At 35.5% G+C, this 26,753-nt stretch overlaps 1 protein-coding gene across 4 annotated transcripts in view; it reads left to right on the top strand.

The window, feature by feature from the left end:
* The first annotated feature begins 3,050 nt into the window (after positions 1-3,050).
* LOC122792228 (transcription elongation factor A protein 3-like) overlaps positions 3,051-26,753 on the top strand; it is a 1,160,229-nt gene continuing 1,136,526 nt past the window's right edge. For all 4 annotated transcript variants that reach the window (XM_044059974.1, XM_044059973.1, XM_044059975.1 and 1 more), the window contains exon 1: positions 3,051-3,267. In XM_044059974.1, the coding sequence (XP_043915909.1) occupies positions 3,199-3,267 (69 nt within the window). In that variant the 5' untranslated portion in view covers positions 3,051-3,198. The remainder of the gene's footprint in view (positions 3,268-26,753) is intronic.

Genomic DNA, 26,753 nt, shown 5'->3' with positions numbered 1-26,753 from the left:
GTACCCTGTGCAATCATCCAAACTGGAACCTACCTCAACTAAAAGCTGAAAAAAAAAGTTTTCTGAAGTCCTGCAACTGTAGAAAGCTGCTTACTACAAATGTAACAACCAGCTTGCTACAGTTATTATGACATACACAGTGAGTGCTTCATCAATGACTACAAAATCAGATTAGCATTCATTTATGAAACTTTGCTGCCCATGTGACTTCACAAATCAGTGCTGATACTTCACTCCTGCCATTTATACCCCCTAACAGGTTGCACCCAGGGCATCCACCCCCTTTTCCCTACCCTAGTTATAGCTCTGTCTATAATAGTATTAGAAGTGATTTTAAACATTCGAAACATTCTTACACATACATAGCAGACGAAGAGGAAGGGAAATGTTCCTTACAAACAGTGATTATAAGTTTAGTATCACTTTACAGTAGCTTGACATTTTTCAGAAGTTATTTTATACTAGCTACCACATTTAAAATTGGATGTTTATGTAGTTTAAGTGTATTAATCCATTAATGTCTTTTCATTTCTTGATCTAAATTCTGAAAACCTCCTGATAGTGAAAATTTTCAATACCCTAAAGCCAAAAAATTGTTGCAAACAGATTTCAGAAATGGGATTATCTAATGCATTAACTTTAACCTCTGAGGAATATTCTGATATTATATCACTGTACTGTCTCTCAGACATGCACACATAAAAGGCAGTACATATTTTACGTTACCAAATGTATAATATATCTTGTAAACTATGTGGTATATCTCTTTTAAGGTATACACTTTAACTGTAGTTGGATATATAAAGATAATGTTAGTTTTATTTTATCTGCAGAATAAACAGTTAAATCAAGGATGTTCTGTATTAAAATATCAGGTCTGTCTTTATTGAAAAACTGCATTTTAAAGCTGTGTTCCTTACTGAATGCAAGTTTTGGTTTCACAACTGCATCTTTCTTTATACCAGGGGAACTTATAAGAGTAGAATTTTCAATAACATTTGTTTATTAGATGAAGCCGTGGAGCACAATGAATGTGTAGTATTATTTTTACTATTCTGGGGAGTTAACACTCCCTCAGAGAAATAAGGTTTCCCTGTGCTCTTCTTCTCATGTAATATGCATTTTTCACTTAAAATATTTTATTATTAGAACTTTTTTATTCCTATTCAGTTAATGTTATATCTATTTCTACTTCAGCCACTTTCTTTGAGAAAGTAAGCCACTAGTTTGTACCATCCAACCCTATATTCTTCTATTAAAGGTGCAGCTTGGATGCATACTGTGCCTATGAAGACATTTATTTACATAAACATCCTTTCTATACATTTTTGTGTCAGTACTGGTAGCCTATGGACACTACCATTTGCCTGTTTAACTTGTGCATTTTTCCCAATCATTTTGTTTTATTTCTACCTCCACCTTTCATTTTTATTATCTGCACTGCTGCATATCCAGCTGTATTAATGTTTGTCCCAGTTTCTTAGAAGCTGATATACCTCTCAGTAAATACAGGCTAACAACAATCATAAAGTTTGCCCCTCTCTCTTTTGACACGAAGTCAACAGCAAATACAGAGCAGCACCAACACCAGTGTGATGTTTTATAGTCCACTGAAACAAGCATGTTTATTGGTCACTCGCCTCCATCTGCTTTTGTGCTATCCGCTGTTAATGTATAACTCTCCATGTCATTTTTTAATTTAAGACTACTTGTTCCTTTTTCCTCAGATGGTTTTATCTGTTATAAACTACCACTGGATGCCTTCTGTTTTGTTCCTTTATTCCCTTCAGAAGATTCACCCACAGCCTACCCCATTCATGGTTGTCACTCTTTCTGCCATCCTGTCTCATTATCCTTGCTTTTTACATTTCTTACCCAGAACAATTCTCCATACATTTTTTCTTGTGTGTTCTAGCTTATCATTTTCAGTCATCTTTATTTTTATCTTCTTATTCACATTCCCACTTTGCTTTATAATGTTATCAGTGTTGTTGAAACATATCCGTATCTGCTTCATTCATTATGTTTCTTTTAGTGGCTCTTCTACTAATTTGCATACTAAAGTCCCACTCAAAGCAATACTTGTTAAAACACCTAATTCTTTGCTTACTGTCTACCTAGTCTGCTTTGCAATTGTGATTCCTTTCCTTCTTATGGCATTGCCTGGCATGTTGTTTCTTGACAACTCTAATTTGTATGTCATCTTGTATGCCTTGGTAACACTTCCCTTTTCAGGGGAAAGAGAACTTAGAATTTCAATTCAAGGTTCTATTATCCTGTCTATAGTGCCTTTAATTACAACATACCTCTGCATTTGTCTCACAAGTTGTTGTACTGAGGTTGCTTAACACCCAGCCATCATGACATTCTTTACCTGTCTATGCCCTTCTATATGTATAGCTTTACATTAAAGCACCCTTCACTGAAAATGAGCCTTACATTTTACCATCTACTGGTTTGTGGTGCTTCTTGTGCTTAATCTTGCTTCTACCATATTTATGTGTCTTGCTCTTTGCCTCTCCCTCTCTCTCTCTCTCTGTGGTGATGTACCTGAAAATGGGCTAGTGCAAACAGTACGTAGAAAAAAAAAAAAAAAAAAAAATATATATATATATATATATATATATATATATATATATATATATATATATTATATACACTGAGTCCTTAAGAGTATTCTTTCCAGTTCACTAAATACCTAGTATGAAAAAATGCAAGGAACAATTTCTTTAGTTAGAAAATGACATACAAATACTTAATAACCTGGCAGCAGTTACAGCCTAGAAATATTTGCAGTTCATTGAAGTCATTAAAGACAAGGTTGTATAAGGTATCCTGAATAACTTGTAATCATTTACTGCTAAAAGATATACTTAGATAAAGAAAGTTGTGAATACTTTGTTTTTATTTACATAAAGAAGTAATAATAAACCCATTTATACTGGGCCTGTTAAAAATTTGACCTGCATAGTCATTTTGTGCTATATATAACCAGTGTCAAAACAGAAAAAGAAATAGTCTGAGCAGATGGCAGAAACTGTATACTAGAACTGGCTGTAGTAGTATGGCCTGCGAGGTGGCCACACCTCCTTCCTGTCATTTCTCCAAAACTTTGAGCAAAACAGGAATCAACATAATCAAGTCTCTCTAACGGGACTTATTTTGACAACTTCGAAAACAAGGACTTTATAACAGGATATGGCTTTAGAGGAGGATCTAATTAAAATAGCAAAGAAGTTAGACAAAATGATATTACAACAGAACATGGTAAGAAAATATTTGGATTCCCTCCTCTGTGACCAAAACACTTAGAAAGAAGAGCTTATGAAGGGGGTGTGTCTCCATGTCTAAAGTGGTTTGTAAGTACCAAGTGAAATTTAACTACTATCCAGGAACTGTAGAAATGAGTCTTTAAGCAATCTGAGTTTCTTTATTTAAGATTGATAGACCTAGTATGTCTGATGGAAATTCATATAAGATTTGTCATGGATGGATAAAATTAACTGAACAGGTGTTTCACATAGAATGAAGTCTGTAAAAACGAATCGGGTTTAGTGCTTCTGAGAATTTTTATAGCTGGCTAATGTGCTCAGCCTGCATCAGAAAGTAATATGCAGAAAACTCAGGTTAATTCACCTAACCTCTTTTTTCCTGTCTTTACTATCTTGCTGTTTTTTTCTTTGCATACAGTACAAATGAATAAAAATGAAACATACTTAAACTAACATTTTACATATTAATATTCCAGTGCAGTAATTTGTAAATGAAAGGAAAACTAAGTGGGTAATTAGCTTGTACAACTGAACTGTGCATATGTGAATGTGTAGATAGATGGATAAACACACACACATATGCTCTCTCACACAGACACACATGGAGTTTCACTGAAGATGGACTGCAGCCATAGTTGTTAAAAATACAAGGTCCATAAATGAGAAAGCACGAGGTAATCAAGACAGTAACTATCCACTGTAAAGTCCTTATTAAACAACAACTAATGTATAGGCAGTAGCTAATCACTAATAAGGAAATCCAGCCTTTGTGAACAAAAAATGCTGTGCGTAGTCTCCAAAACTGGAGAATAGATGGGCTTGGAAAGCATTTTTTTTTACATCAAAAAGCACTTAACATGTTTCTGTTAAGCATTCCTTATTACTGTAAAGCTGTAGTCTCACACAAGATCATTAACAGCTTCACTTTAGATGTGAATTGCTTGACATCTGTCTCTCAAACACATGCCAGACTGGTTACAATTAGAGTCCTGATCACAATTGTCTAAGCTGTATGCAAGAAACATGCAAAGGAGCAGCTACAGCTGTGAGGTAAATTCAGTAACGGAATATGCACAGACCAGAGGGAATGCATGCTCATACCTTTTAGGTTATATTCTGTAGCTTTGATTTAAATTTACTGCATTTTTATTTTATAAACTTCTTCCATAAAAGGTATTAGAAATATTTATCTATAAAATGGAAAATAACAGCAATGCCTGTCATGCAGTTAACTGCATACCTCTTAGTCGTCTAGAGTTTTGCCTCATATTTTTGGTTTGTTCTTCATAAAACTTGTGGTTTTCTGGCAAGTCATTGTGGATTGATGTCATTAAATAGAGACAGAATCTTGAGTTTCATACTTCCTAGCCTTCAGAAAATACATTCTCATGCAAAATGTGTTAAGGCTATATGAGCAGTAATTAAAATTTGTTCTTGAATTTAGACCTTTGCTCTCTTCACTTTTTTTTTGGCTTTGTCCAGATTTGTTGTGGTAAGATGTTAAGAGATGAGTTACTGCAAGACGTTTTTAAATGGATATTTTGAAAACTGGCTTTGTTAAGAGCTTGTAATTGCAAAGGCAAATGATGGCTTTAACTGCAGTAAGTTTGTAATACTTTTTCTTAAAATGTTCAGTCACTTCATAATGGAGGATTCAAAATGGAAGCCATGAAAATATCTTGTTTTACCAAAGAAAAAATGTTCCTAAAGAAAAGACTGAGTCTCATTTTTTTGCACGTTGGCATGCTTTTATTTTGTAATATGATTTTTATTACAATTTTCCATATACAATACAGATACAGATAAAAGAAGAACAAACAAAAGAAAAAACTTTGCATTCACTTACAATATTTGCATGTTATCAAATACATTCAATAATAAACTTCAAGAAATATGATTAACATTTACTAAACAAATACTTACAATTAAACATAAGATCATAAAAGGAAGTATTTGCAATTGCACATACTGAATTATCTCATAAGAGAATATGTACCCATATATGTAAACCTATTATAATTAATTATATACATTATATACACTCGGTTGTCACTAATAAAAGTTGAAAAACAGAGAAATTGGGTATTACTACTACCAGTAGGGGTAGAGGGTGTGGTGATAAGTATTTATTATGTCCCTGTGGTGATAAGTATTTATTATGTCCCTTAGTGGATTGGTTGGAGGTTAACATCCTCGTCTGGTAAAGTTAATACGGAAGGTATAGCGTTTTAAGAGGAAGTTGACATGCTTTTTAACATGAAATAAAATATAACAACTAAATGTCCCAATTGAAGGTTGTAAAAATAAAAACACTAATAAAAAACACCACTGAAAAAACAAGGAAGAAATAAAAATAAACCTCTTTAAAGATTTAAAGGCTTTTGACCAATACAAGTCAACAGTGACAAAATTGGGAGCTTGTCTTATTTCCTCAAAGGGCAGAGGGCAGAGAAACTTATTTTAGATAACATGTCAGTTTATTATAGGATACAACAAATGCACTCACATAAGGTATACACATCTTTCTACAATTTGCAGGGATAATCAGATCACCTATGGCATGTCTTTGGGATGTGGGGTGAAACCATAGCACCTGGTGAAAACCCGTATGGACAAAAGGCAGATTGTACATAAAAGATACCACAACTAAGAACTGGAGAACCAAGTACTATAAGGCAGCCATAGTAGCTGTGATAGAAACTGTGATTACCATTAGTGTTTACCCATCATTGTTACTGACATTTTAATTAGAATCTTTTTAACACTTGCATATTTGTACATGTTTTAGTTGTTCACATAATAGTCACATGATAGATTTGTTAACATACGTTTGCTTTATAGTCAGATAAGTGGACAAACCTGATGATTTTTTTCAAGTCATAACTAGGCTATGTGGAGATATAAAGTTACATAAAAAAGAAAAACAAAAAGATGAAATGCACTTACGTAATGAGATGCATATAGCACACACACAACAGGAAGTTCCATGTTGCAAAAAGCACAATAAATTATCAATAAGAGTACACATCTTAACATTTCATACTCATCTCCTTTAGAAGGATTCTGAGCTTAGTCTCAGGTGATACAAGTTTCTTTCAGCTTTACAGATCTGGCTATTTCATTAACAAATGTGTGTGGAAGGTTTATATTTTTGTGGCCATTGGTTTTAATATGGCATTGTTTTTCTCATTCATTAACACTTGCACTGGAAAGTACCAATAAATCCAACCCCTTGGTTTTAGTAAACAACAATTTAGTTTGACATTTCTGGGTGTTGAGAAATCCATAGAGTTGGGGTGTAGCTTGGAATGCAGCAAGTTGCCATTTAGATCGCAACAATATAAATATTGATTCATATTTGTGGAACTGACACTTTATTGATTTGAAATCATTCCACTCATGAGAAGAATCTATGGCAGAATTACATCAGATGTGTTTGCAGGATAAGGTTACACTTAGCTACAAAGACTTTGATTTCAGGCTGCCCTCAGCAAACTATAGAAATCCAGATTTAAATATTCTGTTCCTTACATTTTTACTGAAACACACAGAAAATGCAAGTGATGTCTGCTATGTAAAATGAGGTGACTAAACAGCTGGAGAGTCTGTTATGACTGATGCAGTTTTTATTGTGAAGAAGCATTATATAAATATTATTTAATATAATAAAGAGCTCAGTTGTTTAGGACAATGAACTCCTTAAAGAGCAGATGAAAACAATACAGTAAAAAAGAAGAAAAAGAAAAGTACTGACATTTTCAGTTATGGTTTGATTATTTTTTTTTTGTCTGAATTATCACACCCATTTACCTCAGTTCTAATTCCCAACTGCCCTATTTTTTTCTACATACATAGCACAGGCCAGGCATATTCATTCTCCAAGTTGAGCAAGAGACATACATTGCATTAATTTCTTGCCTGAAATGAAAGTTTCTTCAACTCTGCCAGTTGTCAAAATAATGAAAAAAGGTTAAAAATACAGGAAAAGTGCAAATATCAAACATCACTCTTTTTAACATATTTTTTGCAAGGCCCCAACATGCACAGAACTTATATATACCAACTTTGAGATTTCCATACCTCAGAGGAAAGGGAATGTTCTCAGAAAAAGCAATCCTGAACTTAATATGTGTAAGTCTGGATTTATGGCCATTCATTCTCCACATTCTGTGATTTGGAATTATGAATCATGACATTTCAAATTTATTTTATTTATTTTTTTATTTAACATTTGTTGACCAGGAAAGTCCGACTAGGTTCCACAGATCCTGTTTTCAGCGGAGGCCTGGGGAGAAATGCTCCAGATGCATGTCTTTAGAATGTGGGAGGAAACCGGAGTACCCAGAGGAAACCCACGCGAATGCAGGGAGAACATGCAAACTCCACACAGAAGGTACCCTGGCCAAGAATCGAACCAGAGAACCTCTTGCTGTGAGGTGACAGCATTAACCGCTGCACCACTGTGCCACCCCAAATGTTTATCTCAGAATTGTTATGGACATAAAGTCAATGCATGCAAATAATTTAATTTTCTGCATTACAAGAAATAATCCAGTCTGATTCAGAACACACACACACACACACACACTCACACAAATATATATAAATATATATATATATATATATATATATATATATATATATACATAGAGAGAGAGAGAGAGTGGCATTCATTTAATCTAAAGTCAAAATATGTAAAAGCTGTTTATAGCACAAAATATCTAAAACCCAGAATATGTAAAGCTTGTCATTTGGTATATAACATTTTTGGAGGGGTGTGATGGGCTTGCCCACTGCATAAAACGGTTTTCTTTTTTGATATTTTGAGTGTCCAGTCTTTTGACATATATTATCTATCTATCCATCTATCTATCTATCTATCTGTCTGTCTGTCTGTCTGTCTGTCTGTCTGTCTGTCTATCTATCTATCTATCTACCTACCTGTCTGTCTGTCTATCTATCTATCTATCTATCTATCTATCTATCTATCTATCTATCTATCTATCTATCTATCTACCTACCTACCTGTCTGTCTGTCTGTCTATCTATCTATCTATCTATCTATCTATCTATCTATCTATCTATCTATCTATCTATCTATCTATCTACCTATCTATCTATCTATCTATCTATCTATCTATCTATCTATCTATCTATCTATCTATCTACCTGTCTATCTATCTATCTATCTATCTATCTATCTATCTATCTATCTACCTGTCTATCTATCTATAGATACACACAGGGCTACTAAAATATTCTTTGGGTGACATTGACTGAGGTGTGTTGTATTGTGCTACAACCATTGTGTGAATGTGATGGTGAGCAACATAATTTAGTTCAAAAATATGGTAGTTGCTGAAGTATATGAATTGTAATAATGTGGGCAGATGGACGTCCAGCCTACAGATGGACTTGTACTGTAAGGTGTGCAATGCTTGTGTGTGTGTGTGCATGTGTGCGTGTGTGTGTGTGTGTGTGTGTGTGTGTGTGTGTGTGTGTGGGTTTGTGGTGTTTGTGTCAATTTAGTGTAACATGTGCGAGTGGTATTACACAGTGTCTGCAACTGTCATGTAAATGTGTAGTATCTGATGCTGTCTCACAGTATGTGGGACATTCTAATTTGCATTATGCGGTAGTTTGTGGTAAGTATGATTTGAGACATGCAGCAGTCTTGCATTGAGTACCTTACTTTATGGTAGGATTTGTCAAATAGCCGATTTGGCGTTTGTGCGATTGATCTCATAACCGGTAACCAAGAAGAATAGCACACTGTTTTCATGTTGCTGACATAAACATGGTCGCTGAGTTAAGTATGGATGAGACTCCCAGCAGGTCGGACTATACTTGGAAAGGAAGAGGAGGAGTATGGTTATGTTGAATCCCAAAAAGGGAAATGATTGCTAGTAATTGCTATGTCCATGTTCTTGAATATGAGTGCAGATTACCATTACTGGGGAATGTGTTAAAAAAGAATCAGGACAAAAATGTCATGGCTCTGCCTGTTCTAACTGGTAATGGGGAGCAGTTACTCAAAGCTGTAAGGCATTATCATACATCTGATCTGCCTGATAGTGTTCCTTATGGTGTAGCGTTTGCCATGGCTCAGAGAGCATTACTTAGCTGGGATACCCTTAATGACACTGCGGAATATGTACTGCACTCAGGGACTGCAGAGCTTGTAGCGGTTTTGCCTAATTGACATACTTTACATCAGACAGAATAGAGTAGGCTAAAAAGCCATGAAAGCAGTGAAACTTTCTCCAGATACTGTAGCAGACATTAATCTATTAGACTTTGCGCTGTGTGATGGCAATTTCAGGTTTGTGAAGGATTGTGCTGATGGTGTGCAAATGCTAATACTATAAACCGAGAATAATTTGCTGGATTTGTTTAACAGTCACTTATGGATTTGTGATGGCACATATTTGGTCAGAGGGATAGTTATATGGCAACTTTATATTATACATGGACTGAAAAGGCATTTGGAGTGTGTAAAGAGTGTCCTGCTAGTATATTGTCAAATGGCTACTAAGTCATATGCCACCTATAATTTTATGAGAAATCACATCATATACATTTGCTGAGTTAGATTTGAAGTATGCATCTCCTTTTCTACAGATGGATTTTGAGCCTGCAGCTTTTAAAAGCATAAAGTATAACTTTCCAAGTACTTCTGTGCATGGCTGTCTTTTCCACTACTGTCAGAATGCCTGGCAAAGGTGCAGGCTTGTGCCTTGACAGATATGTGTGGTGAGGATTCAAAATCCAATTTGTCTGCTTGTAAGATAATGGCAACAGCTCTTTTGCACCCAAAAGAGGTTGTAACAGTGTTTGGGGTACTGAGATGTGACATACTTGCAGAATAAGTACATTTTGGGTAAGATATGTTCAAGCTCTACTCATCTTAGTGCCATTCCATGTTTGCCTATTTTATTTCTGCCTTCCTTTGATATAGTAAATTAAATTTAGCATTATGTGTGGTTTCACTGGATTTTTTTGCCCTTGTTGTTGTGAACAGTCTGGCAGATATTATGTATAGCTTTTGACAATCGTGTTCACATTTGAATGTTTCACACAATTACATTTTCGGCTGTTGTAATATTCACATGTTTGTGCTGTCACTCACATTCAGACATTGATTATAGGGCCATTTACCTAATGCTGATTTTATCTGTGTGTGTGTGTGTGTGTGTGTGTGTGTGTGTGTGTGTGTGTGTGTGTGTGTGTGTGTGTGTGTGTGTGTGTGTATGTGTGTGTGTGTGTGTGTGTGTGTGTGTATATATATATATATATATATATATATGGATCCCTATGAGATGATAGAAACTTCATATGACTGAATCTCATTTGACTGAGACCATAAGACAGACTTTTCAAAATACTGAAAAATCACTTGACTGAAACCCATAATAATGAAATCTTACGATGCTAAATTTCAACATACTGAATTATAAAGTGGACGATATAAAACCAGAATAGGTGGGGGGCTACTCCCTCCACACCCCCTTTTGTGGGAAGCTGTGCCCCCAACCCCTAACTATATATATATACTAATTCCAGGATCCCACTACAGCGGGGAAAAGGGCCTTTTCAACACTGTAGTGCAATCCTGGAGTTAGTATATATAGTTAGGGTGGTGTGGGGGGCACAGCCCCCTACCTATTTTGGTTTTATATTGTCTACTTTACAATTCAGTATACTGAAATTTAGCATTGTAAGATTTCAGTATTTTGGGTTTCAGTCAAGTGACTTTTCAGTATTTTGAAATTTCAGTCTTATGGTCTCAGTCAAATGGAATTCAGTCAAATGAAGTTTCTATCATCTTATAGGGATCCATATATATATATATATATATATATATATATATATATATATATATATATATATATATATTGGTAGATAGTATGATCAGTTGAGATGTATACATAGGTATAAAATGACAGCAATTGAAAAAAATATCCTTACATAGAACTGTGATCAACAACAGGAATAAAAAAAGCCTGCAAACATATTAAAAACTTCATGTCACTAAATTGTAAGCTTAAAAGGTCTCTGAAAGCATTATCAAAGAATCATTATTTACTTATTTATTAGTATTTATTAGTACTGGGAGTCTATTGAGCTTTTTCAGCCATGACTTGGGCTCAAAGAGCAGTTGATCAAACAAGCAAACAGGATATAAAAGTGAAACAGTAATACAAAAATCAGTTATTGCTGAAACAGGATATCATTCACGAATTATACAAATATAAAGTGACAAAAGCATCTTATGTATAATATTTACTTATTTAATTGGTGTTTTCATTGCTGAGTATTATAAATTATTAAATGGAGATGGTAGTGCAAAGGCTGGAGTGGCTCAGTGAGAGTGTGTAGGAGAACTAACCATTATCTCTAAAGCATTTGTAACTGACTTTATTGGAAATGTGATTTCAGTGATAATTTGATCTCTTTCTGAGAAGAGAGCATTTGAATTTCTTTGGGGAGATGATTCCATGTGTCAAGGCCTAAGTGCTTAACAGCTTTCTCCCCTATTTTATTTTTGAAACGAGGCCCGGTAAGTATGATGTCATTATCTTGCCTAGTTCTAAGCGAGTAGGTTTTCTCCCTAAAAGAAATTTTATTCTTAGTGGAAGGCAGCAACCTAATGTCAAGATTTTCAACAGTAGGCAGCTGTACAAAAAATTAGCTCTATCTGGAACTGATAGGCAATTGAGTCCTTTTTATGAGTTTATACTGGTGTGTCTCAGAGTCTGCTAGCAAGGCATATCTAAAGATCTTAATTTCTCTTCTCTGGATACTTTATGTTTTGTAGGATGTGTGAATGGCCAGAGGAGATAATCTTTATTCAAGTTTAATGATGAGGGCAATCTTGGCTATAACAGCTGGCCTTAGGACTCAAGAGTTGTGTATACTGTAGCACAATTTGAGGAGAGCTAGCACCTTGCTAGTGATAGCCTGTGACAGGGAAGTGAAAGAAAGAGAGGTGTCTAGTGTAATACCTAAGTATTTGTATTTGGAGACATTTGGGTTAACATTGCTATGAGGATCCTTAAGTAAGATGTTAGCTTGATGCAAACTGCAGCATTATATTAGGTTTTGTAGGATGAATTAGAAATGACAGACCAGAGGCAATATTTGGTGGCGCTATCTTGTAATTATATTTGCTGCTATCTTGTAATCATGATTGTTGCTAACTTGTAATCATGCTTGCAATTCTGTGTCCATATTATTTACCTCAAGAGTAAGATATAATTGGTGTATAATATGATGTTTATAGTGGGAAGATCTTCTGTTATATCATTAATGAAAAAAAAAAAGAAGGAGGCTTAGCACAGCTCCTTGGTGCTCCCCAGTGTAGAGAGAACCATTTATGGAGTACTGGTTCTCTGCGTAGACCTGAAAAGTCCCATCTGTTAGGTAATTATTAAACCAAATGACTGTATAGTTTGTATTGTTAAGCTTTTTGAGTTTAAGCAGTGTAAATTCATGGTTGACAATCTCAAAGGCTCACATCACATCAACAGATACACCCACTGTGAGTAGACCATCATTCATTTTACAATAATAAGCACCAGAAACTGAATCTATATTACTGGAAAGAAATGTATTACAAGTAGTATACAAGCTGGAATAAAGACAAGATAAAGGTGTTGGGAACACAGTTTTTCATAAGTGGTTGTTAATAAGTTGCCCCCATACTGACCGTTACATTATTGCTGTAGATTTTTTATCAATTATATCTTAAAGATCTTCTTTTATGTATTTTAAATCATAAAGCAGTTCATTCTAGAGTTTGAGGAAAATATTACTGGATTGACAGAATATCCATATTTATCATCTGCTCTACAAGTCTGTATTAACAGTCCATTTGGGTTTTATACCTAATGTCATCATTTGTCACATTTATGGGACACTTGCTTTTAAGGAATGGCAGTGCTTTAAATCTGAGATCAAAAGTATTGAAAACTATCAATACTACATGCTATTTATTGAATGCAAGTGCATAGTTTTGTTAGTTGTCTCAGACTTTTCATCATTCATTTTTGTCATCATGTTTCTTATGCAAAAAGACACTGAAAATTCTAATTTCTTGATTAGAAGATGGTACCTCAGGTTCTGGCTTTGGTTTTGGCCTGGAGATAACAGTTGGTTGGAGTCTGCATACCTTTCTCAAGTTTGCAAGGCAGTTTTTCTGAGTACTTTGCTTTCTTTTACAGATATATTGCTTAGTTTGATTGAGTACTCTGAGACTATGCCTACGTTTCGTATTGCTGATGTTTTCTCTCCAGGTCCTCTTTAGAAATGAAATATTTTTCAATAGAAGTAACTTGGCTAATCAACTAAAGTAAATAAATATAAATTATCAGAAATACATGAAAAGGAAAACTGCACTATGTCTGAAACATTATGACTATCACATTACCATCATATTTCAAAGGCAGGATGTAGACATTTCTTTTGGATATTCACCAAGTTAAACAAACTCATAACTTTGGCAGCTATATTTTTTAATCCTACATTTTAATACCCTCATTGCATGAAGCCTACCTACCTCATGAGCTAAATTTAAGAAACAAAACTATGAATGTGCCTGATGCTTAAAACTGAAAAAAGCAAGAAAACAACAAAAAAGTGCCAGTGTAGAACTGACTTTTTTTGTTTTTGTTTTCTTAATGAGCTTCATTTTCTGAAACTTAGAGGTTCATCCTAAAATTTGACTTTGTACAGTAGGTATGAAATAATCAGATCAGCAAGAACTGTACAATGATTTGTTATAATTTCCAGCTCATGGTATCTTTGACAGTTTTCTGAAAATGTGGGTTAAAAACTGTTAAGAAATGACAATGTGACCACCATTTTCTGAAATACTCATTATAGTTCATAGGCTCATTGGTAGTTACTAGGCTTTCAGTCCAGAAGATCATTGAGGAGCCTAGTCTCATTCTCCCATTCGGCCCTGAGGACTTTTTGGTTAAATAACTTGCTCAGAGTCATGTGGCAGGTAAACAGATGCTGTGAGAATCAAACCTTGAACTACAGGCAGTAGCTTGTTAAGAGCTCATAACCTTAATCCTTTACAGTGACTACTTGACAAATATATTTACTATCCAGAGCTCTAAAGAAATACATGTTAGTGTTCATCTCGTATAGTGCTCCATTTCTGGAGACTGTAGAGAAGTTAGTTTGTTTGTGTCTTTCAGCTTTTTCCCGGTTAGGGGTCGCCACAGTGGAACTCCGGTCCGCTAATGATTGGCAGTAGAGTTTTACGTGCTGGCTTGCCGGGCCTAACACACAACCTTCAATGAAGGAATGCCTGTTCACGCATGTCACCACACTGAAGACGCTCTAACTGAGAATCGAACGGGCAACGTCTAACTGTGAGGAGACAACGCTACCGCAACACCACCACCGCAGTTGTAGTCCACTGTAGAGAAGTTAGTATCAGCAAAAAATGACAGAACAGCATCATTATTCATTGTCAGCACTTTCTTTCTAATCAGTGTCAAAGTTTTCCTTGTGAACCACAGTTAGTTAATGTGTCATTAGGAAAATATGGTCTTGTTTTGCTGTTTTGAACTGAAATGCATGTGCATTTCTATGTATTATGGTACTGTGTGTAGTATTTGAAAATGATCATGCATGTACTTAGATGTCCATGCACCCAAGAAAGTACCCTTATATTTGAGCACCACATCTATTAAGTACTTCTTAACATTCCTGCCCTGGTGTATTTTCATTCCATGACATGCTATGTGTATGCAGTTTAAGACAGATTTGGCATATTGGTGACTAGCTCATCCCATATGCAGGATATTTTAGGAGATGGGTATGTATGGAGGAGGAAGGAGAGCTAAGCCTAAATGGTACAGAAAGCAAAAGTATTTGTCATATTGACAGGTAGTTATGTGAGCAAGAATCAGTTGTATGTGACCTCTTAAGTACATTCATTTAGACTATATAAACTTTTCAAGAGAGTTCTTTGTCTTTAACAGTGAAATAAAAAAGGGACACGATTAAGAAACATGATGTATATAGTTGATGGTAAAGTGATTAACCATGTAGAGCATTTGGCCACTTTCAGTGTGACTATAGACGATTGATTAAGCTAAGGTGAGAAACTGGAAATTTTATTCTGAACACAGTGGTGTTAAGGCATCTGGAGTACTGCACAGTTTATTGGTATCCCAAAAAGCAGCATCAAAATTGTTTGAAAGCATAGCAAAGCTTCGTCATGTTTAAACCCAACATATTCAACAACTGCAGAATGATTTCTGTTCTACAAAAATCTTTTTGGAATTAAAATTATATCTGCTCAACTGATTATCTTAATAAGCACTACAACATTTAAATGCTGCTGTCTGATGCATTAAGGGAAACGTTTGTGTAGTGTGTACATTCTAAAAGTAAACATAAAATGTATCTATTGAATAAACCTTTGACCTTATGAGAACCCCTTAAATATGGTACTTTTCATAAAAATAGCAATGAACAATGTTTTGGAACTGCAAGCAGATACAATCATGGATAATATCAGTAAACTAAGTAGGTACATGGAGAAAATGTATGTTTAATTATAGAAAAATGTATCCCAACACAAATAACTACTGGTTTAATGTGAAAAACTATAAAAATTCCACAAGAAAGGCCATTGTTAGCGAGAGGGAAAGTGATGGTGGATATTACATTTATAATCTTAAAAGGGAAACTGCCCAATTACATGTATCATCTTGAAGAAAGCTGTGATGAAACTGAAAATGGAGCCATACACTATGAAGCCACATCCGTTGTTTTCTTTTTTGACCACTAGGAATGATTTACACGTGTGCCATTTCAGAAAGGAATGCTTTTACTGCAAACATATTGTGGTAAAAAGCTAAGATTCTACAGGTAAACTCTGGGTACAAGTGATAAATGAAGGTAGAACATGGGCACTGAATTTGCATGTTTGTAATTCAATAGGGTGATTGATCAGAGTGAGTCTTGTTTGTCAGAAAACACATTTGGAAACTAGATATAAACTGATGTTCTACCAATGGGTGTAATAAAGCCATTGTAGAATTGACTGTTGCAGCTTTTAGCTGCTGCTGTAGAATATGTTTTTGCAGAATGTATGGAAAGAATGAAAGGTAGGGAGATCAGAAATGACAAACAACATTATGCTAGTCCTAAGCACCACTGAGCCTGCTGTTATATAATCTGAGATCCAAGAAGGAGTTGGAACTTGAACTGTGGGAAGGTGGCAAACATTATATGGACATGAAGAAGGGGCTGAGTGTGCCATGCTAATAGCTGTAGTATTAAAGAAAGGGAATTCCCTATCAAGAAGAGACTGTGATTTTTTTTTATTTCCAAAACAGGGTAGTACAGAATACAAAAACTTAATTATGCCAACCATAGTTGTGAATGAAAGATTTTTTTAAAGACTTTACATACAAAGGCCAGTATTTATATAGTATTCTTACTTCAGACTGGCATGTGAAGACAAGTGAAGACAAGTAATCATATCCTTCAGATACCCTGGTAACATGGAAAGATGACTTGAATAGCTTCTGAATGTTACTGGACTAATAAAGGAATATGGGCTTTAAGCAAGACAGATGTAAATTTTTCAAGAAGGAAATATGTTATTATGGATATATTATTATTGATGACTGAGCACAAAAATAACCTGAGAGGTGGATGCCTTGATGAAGGCTCTGCAGCCTTCGCACTGTGGTTGTGCTTTGGACTGATAAACTAATACCATAAATCTACTTAACCTCCTGAGAGTTCTAATTCACTAACTGTATTTTTGCAAACTAGGTCTAAGTAGAAATGGGTGGAGGGCAGCAAACAACAAAGAAATAGTCATGTATGATAAAATGCTGACACACTTGAATCTCTCTGTGTTTGTTAGACTATCTTATAATGCATTTCCTTATGGAGCTCTCATTACCCTTCTGCTGAAAATCCTGGATGGTATGGAGCATCCCACTGCATATGGGTTTTATTTGTCACCAACAGGAGCAGGATATATCTATGCATAAATCAAGAGAGAAGCTGTAAGCCTTTGCCAGAGGTAAAGACATGTAAATGGTATTGCTACGGAAAAAATGTATTAATTAGAGTTAGCTAGCCAGTGGCTTCCATTTTCACCCCATAAAGGGTTGTCTGCAGTGGCCACAGCAAGACTGTAGCATTAGCCACTTATTCTAGGAAAATATGGTTACACTGTTGATTTCAAAGGAACTAAGCAGCATGGTAACACTGATGGATTACCAGGATTGCCGTATAAATCAGCACAAGATCTGATCACTAGTGATCAGTGAAAGGATTCTATAGATCCCTGACTGAGCAGTTGCTAGTAACTAGCAAACTTTCTGAAAAAAGAGAAGAGAAATTATCTAGATTTATCCAAATCTAAGATATTGTCGTAAAAAATAGGCAAAAAGGGGGTGAATTTTTTTCTGTGCTCACAACCAGGTAAACAACAATTGTCAGTATATTAAGGTGTCTCTACCTTTACAGCTAGAACAAAATAATTTTCAAAATATCAATATACACTGCTAGGTAGAACCAGAGTACTGATTCATTTAACACTGCACACTAGAGTGCTTGATTCCATAACAAATTGTGCAACTCCTCCAGGTCTAAATGGAGAGATAATAGGGGTCCAAATGGAGAGATGATGGGGGTCCGAACAGAGAGATATAAAATCATCAGGCAAAAGAGGGTAGTATTGCTGGAACTGAATTCATCGTCAAGTCTTGGTGAGTTCCTCCATGATGTGGATCCGGTTTTTACAAAATCTCACCAAGATGACACTGATATATAGACTGTATTTTATATAGCATATATCATGAAGTAGGTTAGAAACAAAGAAAGATAGCTGGGCGCACAAGTCCCAGGATAAAAAAAGTACCCAATCCTGGTAAGCACACTGGTGCCAGGACTGGAAAAATAGTGTAGAATCCTTAAGACATGGAAACATTCGTACAATGGGGTTAAGCCAGGCCTGGGGGAGGCTGGCCCTCATACCTCTTAACCTATTAGCACAAGAAATCTGGACAAAGCCAAAATAATAGGGGGACAAAGGCCCAAAAATAGGGACATATTTTAATTGTTTCTCTTATAAAGTTACAACATTGCTAGAATAACAGGTATTGCATTAAAATGCATTTTCTAAAGGACATGAAGACCAAAACCCAAATGTCTGTCTCTGTTTAGCGATTTAAATCCTCAATGATTTACCCAAAAAACACAAATCTTATGAGGAATAGACCAAAAACATGAATCAAAAATCTGGATATTTAGGTAAATCTGGACAGTTGGGAGGTATGACCCCCCCCCCTCCGCCCAGTTACAGAAGGAAGTAGCAGTAAACAAAAATCACAAAAACTGACAGGCCAAAAAAGAGCCATAAAAATGATAAAGTGGACTATTGAGGATAAGAAAGAAATTATGTTTTGTTACTGTTATGCAAGAAGCCCAGAATTTCCAGACAGAAGATATACAAAAAATATTAAGAGAGAAATTAGATAGCAGAAAAATACTTGCACAAGAAAAACTGTCAAAAGCTTCGAATGCAAATTTGTGTTTATTACTACAACAAATTCATGAAAAACATTATATAGACTAAGAAAACTTCAGCCATTTGGAAAAAGAAGTGACTGAGGAAGTGCAAAAATAGAGATTTCTGAAAGGTATAAAAAAAAACATGGACATGGGAAGGAAAGAGAGACCTGATGTGGTGCAATATTTATGCAAAAGAGAAAGCCAAATTAATTAATACAAAAAAAAAGCAGTTCCAAAGATATTTGAAGAGAAATATAAGCAAATGCACCCAGATATGGAACATTTCACAATACAAAAAAAAATAGGTCACAAAAGGGGAATGTAGAACAGAGGATTTAAAGTAGAATTTAAAAAAATAGAAGCTGAAGTTATGGAATATCTGCAAAGTGAAGGACTTAGTGTAGAAAGTCTAAAACATGTTATATCACAGCATGATGGAACAATGAGTCCCCCAAGTAAGGAGAATCATGAAGAGCAGGCAATATTGAAAGAAGAAATATGGACATGGGAAAGAAAAAGAGATTTAATATAGTGCAATATGTCTGCAAATGAGAAAGCACAACTAATCAATACAAAAAAGTAGCACCGGATATATTTGAAGAGAAATACAGGCAAAGGCATCCAGATATGAAAAATTTTGCAATACAAAAAATAAGAAAACAAAGGGGGAAAGTAAAAAAGAGGATTAGTAATGGAGGAGTGAAAGAAACAGCAACTGAAGTTAAGGATTACCTGTGAAGTGAAGGATTTAGGTAGAAAATCTATCTCTGATAACATTACAGCATGATAGAATAATGAATTCCCAAATTAAGGAGAAACCAATGGAATGGGGAAGCATCTAATCAGTTGCCAAATGAAGATGCATTGGAGCCTTCAATAGGAAACCAGTACAAAAGTTCAATTGTAGTTGCATGACAAAGAAAAGAACAGGAAACTGTGGCAACTCTGACACAGTCAGTGTTGTGAATGATAGGCCGGTGAGTTCCCATATGAAAGAGTAACAGATGACATGGTAAAGTTGAAGAGAAAATGCTGCAGGAAGATTTTCTGGAACTTTCTGCAGAATGCCTGCAGGAAATGGAGATCAGAGAATGTGCCCTTCATTTAGAGGAAAATCATCTAAGGAATGAATTGCTTGATTTAATAGAGATGGACAGACAAATTAAGAACGATGAAAGGACTGGACTACAAAAAGTCATTAAGACTCAAAATGTTAGAAGTTTGATAAAACAAATGAACACAGTAATCAAGACTCTCCATAGAAATTCATTTGATATAACAGAAGTAAATAGGATATATTACTGTGCAGCTAAATTAATAACAGATGAAGTCTTACCATAAAAAATAGAGCAGTAAGGGAAAGGAAGGGGGAGAAATCAAATGGCATCATGGAAGTATTGAATCCAGAAAACTATAAAGTAAGTAAGACAAGAAGTGTTGCTGTTAGAAGAGTACAGAAGAGGTAACAGATCACCAAAAATACTCAGAAAGATAGATGTGATGAAAGCAATGTGCAGTACCAGAATAGACCAGGATCTATTGTACACTATTACAAATAATAAACTATTGATATCAGCACAGGCACAAAAACTTGTAAGATATGTAGATAAATAATTTATTGATAATCCAAAAAAGTTTTATAGAGAATTGGGAAACAAGGCAAAAGGAATAGAAACACCACCAAAAATAAAAGAAATAAACACATTTTGGAGAAATATCTATGAAGATCCTTTGGAACATAGCAAATATGCTGAATGGATAGAAGTAAAGGAAAGACTAAGAAGTTCAAAAGTAATGACCAGAGAAATTGAAACAAAATAAAAAAGCTCCTAATTGGAAAACCCAAGGCCCAGATACAGTACCTAAATTCTTGATAAAAGTATTAACATCTTTACTTGAAGATTTAGCCAGAAGTAAGAACTATTTACATGCATACCCCGTACACATACCAATCTGGTTAACAACATGAAAAATGATATTCTTACTTAAGAGTGAACTAGCAAGATATCCTAAAAACTATAGACCAATAACTTGCCTTTCAACTATGTTTAAACTATACACTGGAACTGATGCTGACAGAGTTTATAGTCGTTTAAATGAAAACTCAATCATGGCAATAGAACAAAAGGGTAACAAAAGAAAGTCATATGGAACGAATGGTCATTTGTTGTTTAATAAAATCATAGTGGAGAATTGTAAAAAAATGGAAGAATCTAAATATGGCATGGATAGACTACAAAAAAAATTTGACAGTATCCCACATTCATGGATAAAAGAGTGTTTACAAATGTATAAGATACACCCTACATTGATCAATTACATTAAAGTGACCATGACACAGTGGCAAACCACTTTGCAGCTAAGGCATGATAAAGGAAAAATGATTAGTCCAGGAATAAAAATTCAAAGGGGGATATTCCAGGGTGACTCTTGGTTGCTGCTGCTCTTTTATCTTGCCTTTAAACCATTATGCTGTCTACTTAATAGATTAGGCCATTGCGACTCTTTGGTTCCCAGAAAACAACAAAGTGTAAAGACTTATCATCTTCTCTTTGTTGATGATTTAAAACTGTATAGTGCATTAGGTGAGGAGCTGAAAGCAGAACTGGATGTAGTCAAAACTTTCTCAGATGATGTAAGAATGTCATTTGATCTTAATAAATATGCAAAAGCAAACTGTAAAGCAGGAATGTTGCAGCACCAGGAAAATATCAGTCTCGAACAGGAATGTGATATAAAAAAATTCAAGCAAGAAGGAGTTTATAAATATATGGGATTCAATGAAGGATCAACAATAAAACATAAACAAATGTGAATAAGACTTAGTAAGGAATCTTTTAGAAGACTAAAATTAATAATGAAAACAGCTCTGACATCTAGGAGCAAAGCCCAAGCTATAAACCAATTTGCTCTTCCAACTTACAGTTTTAGGATGTTTGACTGACCCCAAAAGGTATTGGATGAATTGGACAGGAAAACAAGAAAAATGCTTCATGTTTATCAAATGGTTTATAAAAATCAGTGTATATCAAAATTATATATTCTCCGTTCTGAAGGAGGTATGGAGCTTTTCAAAAGTGATTAAATGTATAGATTTGCAATTATAGGAATGTATACATATTTGCTGACCTCACAAGATCCAAACATAGACTAAGTTTTAAAACATGAAGAGAACAAGTCTAAGATGACTTCCATGCTTAGTTTAACAGAAGCATATTAGCGTCAAGCAGGAATGGAAAGCAAATCAGAAATAGGTAAAAATCAGGCAGCAACCAAATGTGCCAGAAAACAAAACAAAACAAACAAAAAAAGAATATAAGTTGAAGGATCAGATGAGAAGGCAAGAAATGTGGAAAATGGATAAATATAGTTGCAAGTACAGAAAACTCCTAGAACAACCTCTTGTTGATCAGGATTTAATGCAGGAATGGTTAAGGAGGGGTGAATTTAAACCAAATGAAGACAGTTTAATATCGGTGGCCCAGGACAGTGGACTACATACATGTTGGTTTATAAAATCCATTGAACATGTCAGAGAAACAGACAAATGCAGATTTTGTAAAACAGAATTGGAAACAGTTGCACATCTTGTTGCTGGGTGGGATACACTAATGGCAGACATTATCTGCATGGTGTTAACTGTATCAGAAAAAAAAATGTTGCAGTGTTGGTGGACAAGGCTCACAAGAAATGATTTCCCAAACAAATTATCAAGAATAATGCCACCAGCTGGCTATTTTATTACTGAAACTGTTTCTCATTTGAGCCATTCTGACCATCAGCTAGCCAAATGGAGTTCCTCATTAACCTCCAAGTAAGGGTCCAGCTTACTTCAATTCTTACATTCTAGTAGCTGCTCCTAGATAGGTGAATGACCAGGAATGAAATTCCACCTTGATGTCACATGGGAATTGCTCAGGTCACGTCCATTGGTGGTATCATTCTAAGACAGCCTGTATTTTCCTTACCCTAACTTCTCCTGCCCTGCAGTAGCATGGACAGGCAGAAGTTAACAATATCAGCAACTGACTCTCATGTGCTCCCATGCATATGCCATCTCAGCTGCACTGTGCAAATACACTGCTTGGTGGAGCTTTAGCTCTACCTCTTTGTAGTGCCTTAGCTGGGTTTCAGTACTCCAGTGGAGTGGTCTACCTGCATTCCCACATGATGAATGAGCTGGTGTTATTCACTCACTCCTACACTCTCCAGCTGGTTCATACAGTGCCAGAGCCCCTACCTGAACCAGGGTCATCAGGGTCTTGGTTAGGGCTTTATCTTTCTTTGCAACAAAGCTTCTCTTAATAGACAAAGAAAAACAGACTAAGACACTTCATACTTGCCAGCATCAACTGTCTGACGAGAGTCCTTACTACAAGTCCTGCAACTTAAAAAAAGATATATATATATATATATATATATATATATATATATATATATATATATATATATATATATATATATATTACATTGAAGTGTTATGTATCTTTAAGATGAAGGATTCTCCAAGACAGAGCAATTTTTAATTTAGTACATCTTTCTCTGTACTCACACTTAAATTTTTGAAGCTGTGATATTTATATTATGTCTCAAACTTACAATGGGATATCCCTGCTTACAAAAAGATAGCTGAAGCTGCATTCAGACCTTTAAAAGAGTTTTCAGTGCCGTGAGTTATGGGTAAAAATGCAAATAGATGAACATCATCAGTGCACTATTTCCATGGAAATACTAACTAAAAACAAGTACATCAAAAGGTGTATGTTTGGGGGAGGGGGGAGGTTTGTTGGCCATCCTACTCAAGTTGTGAGCTTCACCTTCTGCATTCACTTACTTAATATAACCTATTACAAAGCTGTGTGACATTTGGATAGGCTGCAGACGTTTGTTAAAATGGGACCTCACTGAAATGGGTTTCATTGAATCATATAAATAGCATGCAAACCCTTGTAGTTAAACATAAATGAGTTCATTGTGGCTTAAAGGAATGCAGCACATGTAGGAACAAACAAAACACCAGCAGTGCAGTTCCTTTGAGATTAAAGTTACAAAGAATGGCACATGACAAACAACTTGATTATGTGAACAGATGACCAGATAGAATCTTTTCTAAAGGACAGTACATGTTGGCAAGAAATAAATGTCATCTACATTAGATTGCATCCAGGAGTTAGGATCTTGATGTACATAAGTGACACATAGGTGGCACTTGGAAATTATAAGAAGATAAGACCAAAAATGCTATCTTCAAATAGTAGTTTATGCTAGCCACTGGGTGATTATGATGGAATGACCAAAGTAGTGTATGCTAACCACTGGGTGATTATGATGGAATGACCAAAGTAGTGTATGCTAGCCACTGAGAGATTATGATGTAATGACCAAAGTAGTGTATGCTAGCCACTGGGTGATTATGATATAATGACCAAAGTAGTGTATGCTAGCCACTGGGTGATTATGATGTAATGACCAAAGTAGTGTATGCTAGCCACTGGGTGATTATGATATAATGACCAAAGTAGTGCATGCTAGCCACTGGGTGATTATGATATAATGACCAAAGTAGTGTATGCTAGCCACTGGGTGATTATGATGTAATGACCAAAGCAGTGTATGCTAACCACTGGGTGATTATGATGGAATGACCAAAGTAGTGTATGCTAGCCACTGAGAGATTATGATGTAATGACCAAAGTAGTGTATGCTAGCCACTGGGTGATTATGATATAATGACCAAAGTAGTGTATGCTAGCCACTGGGTGATTATGATGTAATGACCAAAGTAGTGTATGCTAGCCACTGGGTGATTATGATATAATGACCAAAGTAGTGTATGCTAGCCACTGGGTGATTATGATCTAATGACCAAAGTAGTGTATGCTAGCCACTGGGTGATTATGATGTAATGACCAAAGTAGTGTATGCTAGCCACTGGGTGATTATGATATAATGACCAAAGTAGTGTATGCTAGCCACTGGGTGATTATGATGTAATGACTCAACAGACACCCAGTTGTGCACTGCTGTCCATCTCCTTGCTCACTAAGGTTTGGATAAGTAGCACTCTGTTTCTAGAAGGATGTTTATCACAGCCATGCTCCTATGGTGAGAGATTAGCCAACACATACCCCAAATAACAGGTCAAACATCAACTACGTGCCAGAGGACAGTATTATTTAGATGATTTCTAAAATGTTAAATAGCAGATTTGGAGATTCTGAATGGTTCCCTGGGGCTTATGCACCTGTGAAAGCTGAAATATCTGATGTACTAGTTATATCTTTGACTAGCACCCAAATACAGCCTTAGAGATATTACTCAAAGTGCCTGTGAAGACACTAAGAGTGGCTTTTCTTGCAAGGAGACAGAAAATAAACATAAAAAAGTATTCTCGAACAATTATTTGTATGAGTTTTCAATACACTATTTCTCATTAAAGTATTTAAAACAGGAGGAATGTGTCCAAAATATTGTTTTGCATCCAATTATGAGTGTAGACACTTAGGAAGATGCACCTGTATTATGGTCCCCAACCCAGTGAAGTACCTCTAAACACACTCCACTGTCTGGTATGTATGCAGTGGTACACTGCGTGCATGTATTTTAAATCAGACAATACTACGACTTGACACAGACCTTTTACAGCAGTGCTGTGCATGCCTGATGCTGCTAATTAATGTGTTAATACAATGTTGTGGCAAGGTATATTTACAAAGGGCAAGGAGAGTAAAACAGGAAAGTATATCCTGACTGAATATCTCATCTATAATTCATACTTGATTTTATTTGTACAACCAGCCTCTCTGGCATTATACTTTTATATACTTTTTTGATGTGAGGAATCTGAGCTGTACTATAAATTTTCTAACTTTGCAGTGCTTGAAGATTTAAAAAAATATAATGTGTAGATAAAATATATTTTTAGGGATAGGATAATATATCATTTTTTTTCTTGTAAAAGTTTGGAGAAAGACCACAACTGCCTTCATTGCAATGTTTTTGTAATCAGTACCTTCCATTTTTCTGCAGTTTTTGAGTCTCACTTAGCATTTATGTAACTTGATATACTGTTGGGAATTATGTCTAGTAACCTGCATTCATTGCAAAATAATGTGATATATTGCAATACGACAGTAAGGTACTTATAAAATTAAAACAAAAGGTTTTGACTTAAAATGTGTCAGGTGATTATTACATGGGAGTATGACATGAGGAAGAAGGAAAGATAGCAGGTGTGATCCTTGTAGGTATTTTGTGAACTGCATAGCCCATAGCCAGCCTTAGGCATAGGCCAACTAGGCGGCCGCCTAGGGCACCGCTCTAGCAGGGGTGCTTTTCCAGTATTTATTTAATGTAGGTAGACCAGGATGTGGCACCGGGTGGTGTGGTGGGGGGTGCCGTGGAGCCCTTTTGCCTAGGGCACCAGTTGACCTAAGGCCGCTCCTGCCAATAGGAAAACAGAAGCTAATCTTTATCCTTACAAAATATTATTAGACTGCACCTGGAATATTTTGCAGAGTTTAGAAGATCATACCTCTGCAAACATGTTGATAAAATGCATGCTGCATGAGAAGGGAGAAATGATGCAGTCTACAAGAAAAAACATAGACAAAAGACTTCAGCATTTTTAATCGGCCCATCCTTGCTTAACGGAATGAGATGAAGACATTATATAAAAAATTAACTGTTTCTGCAATGCAAACAAAATCCAGTAAAGAAACATGTTTCAGAAGAGGAATGTGTACAAAAATGATGGATGGGTGGACAAGGGTATAAAATGAAGGCAGACAGTAGACGAATCAATTGTTATTTGAGGAGGTATTTCTAAACTGGGGGTATCACCGAAGAACAAAATGGCTTTCCGGAGGAAGACATGGAATCAAATATAATAGTAGAATTAAAAAATATATGAGAATCGCA

Source organism: Protopterus annectens, chromosome 1.part2, assembly GCF_019279795.1.
Source record: "Protopterus annectens isolate FY-2018-M chromosome 1.part2, PAN1.0, whole genome shotgun sequence".
NCBI classification, from domain to species: Eukaryota; Metazoa; Chordata; order Ceratodontiformes; family Protopteridae; genus Protopterus; species Protopterus annectens.
Note: the sequence above shows the minus strand (reverse complement) of the source record. Positions and strands in the feature narration are given on the sequence as shown.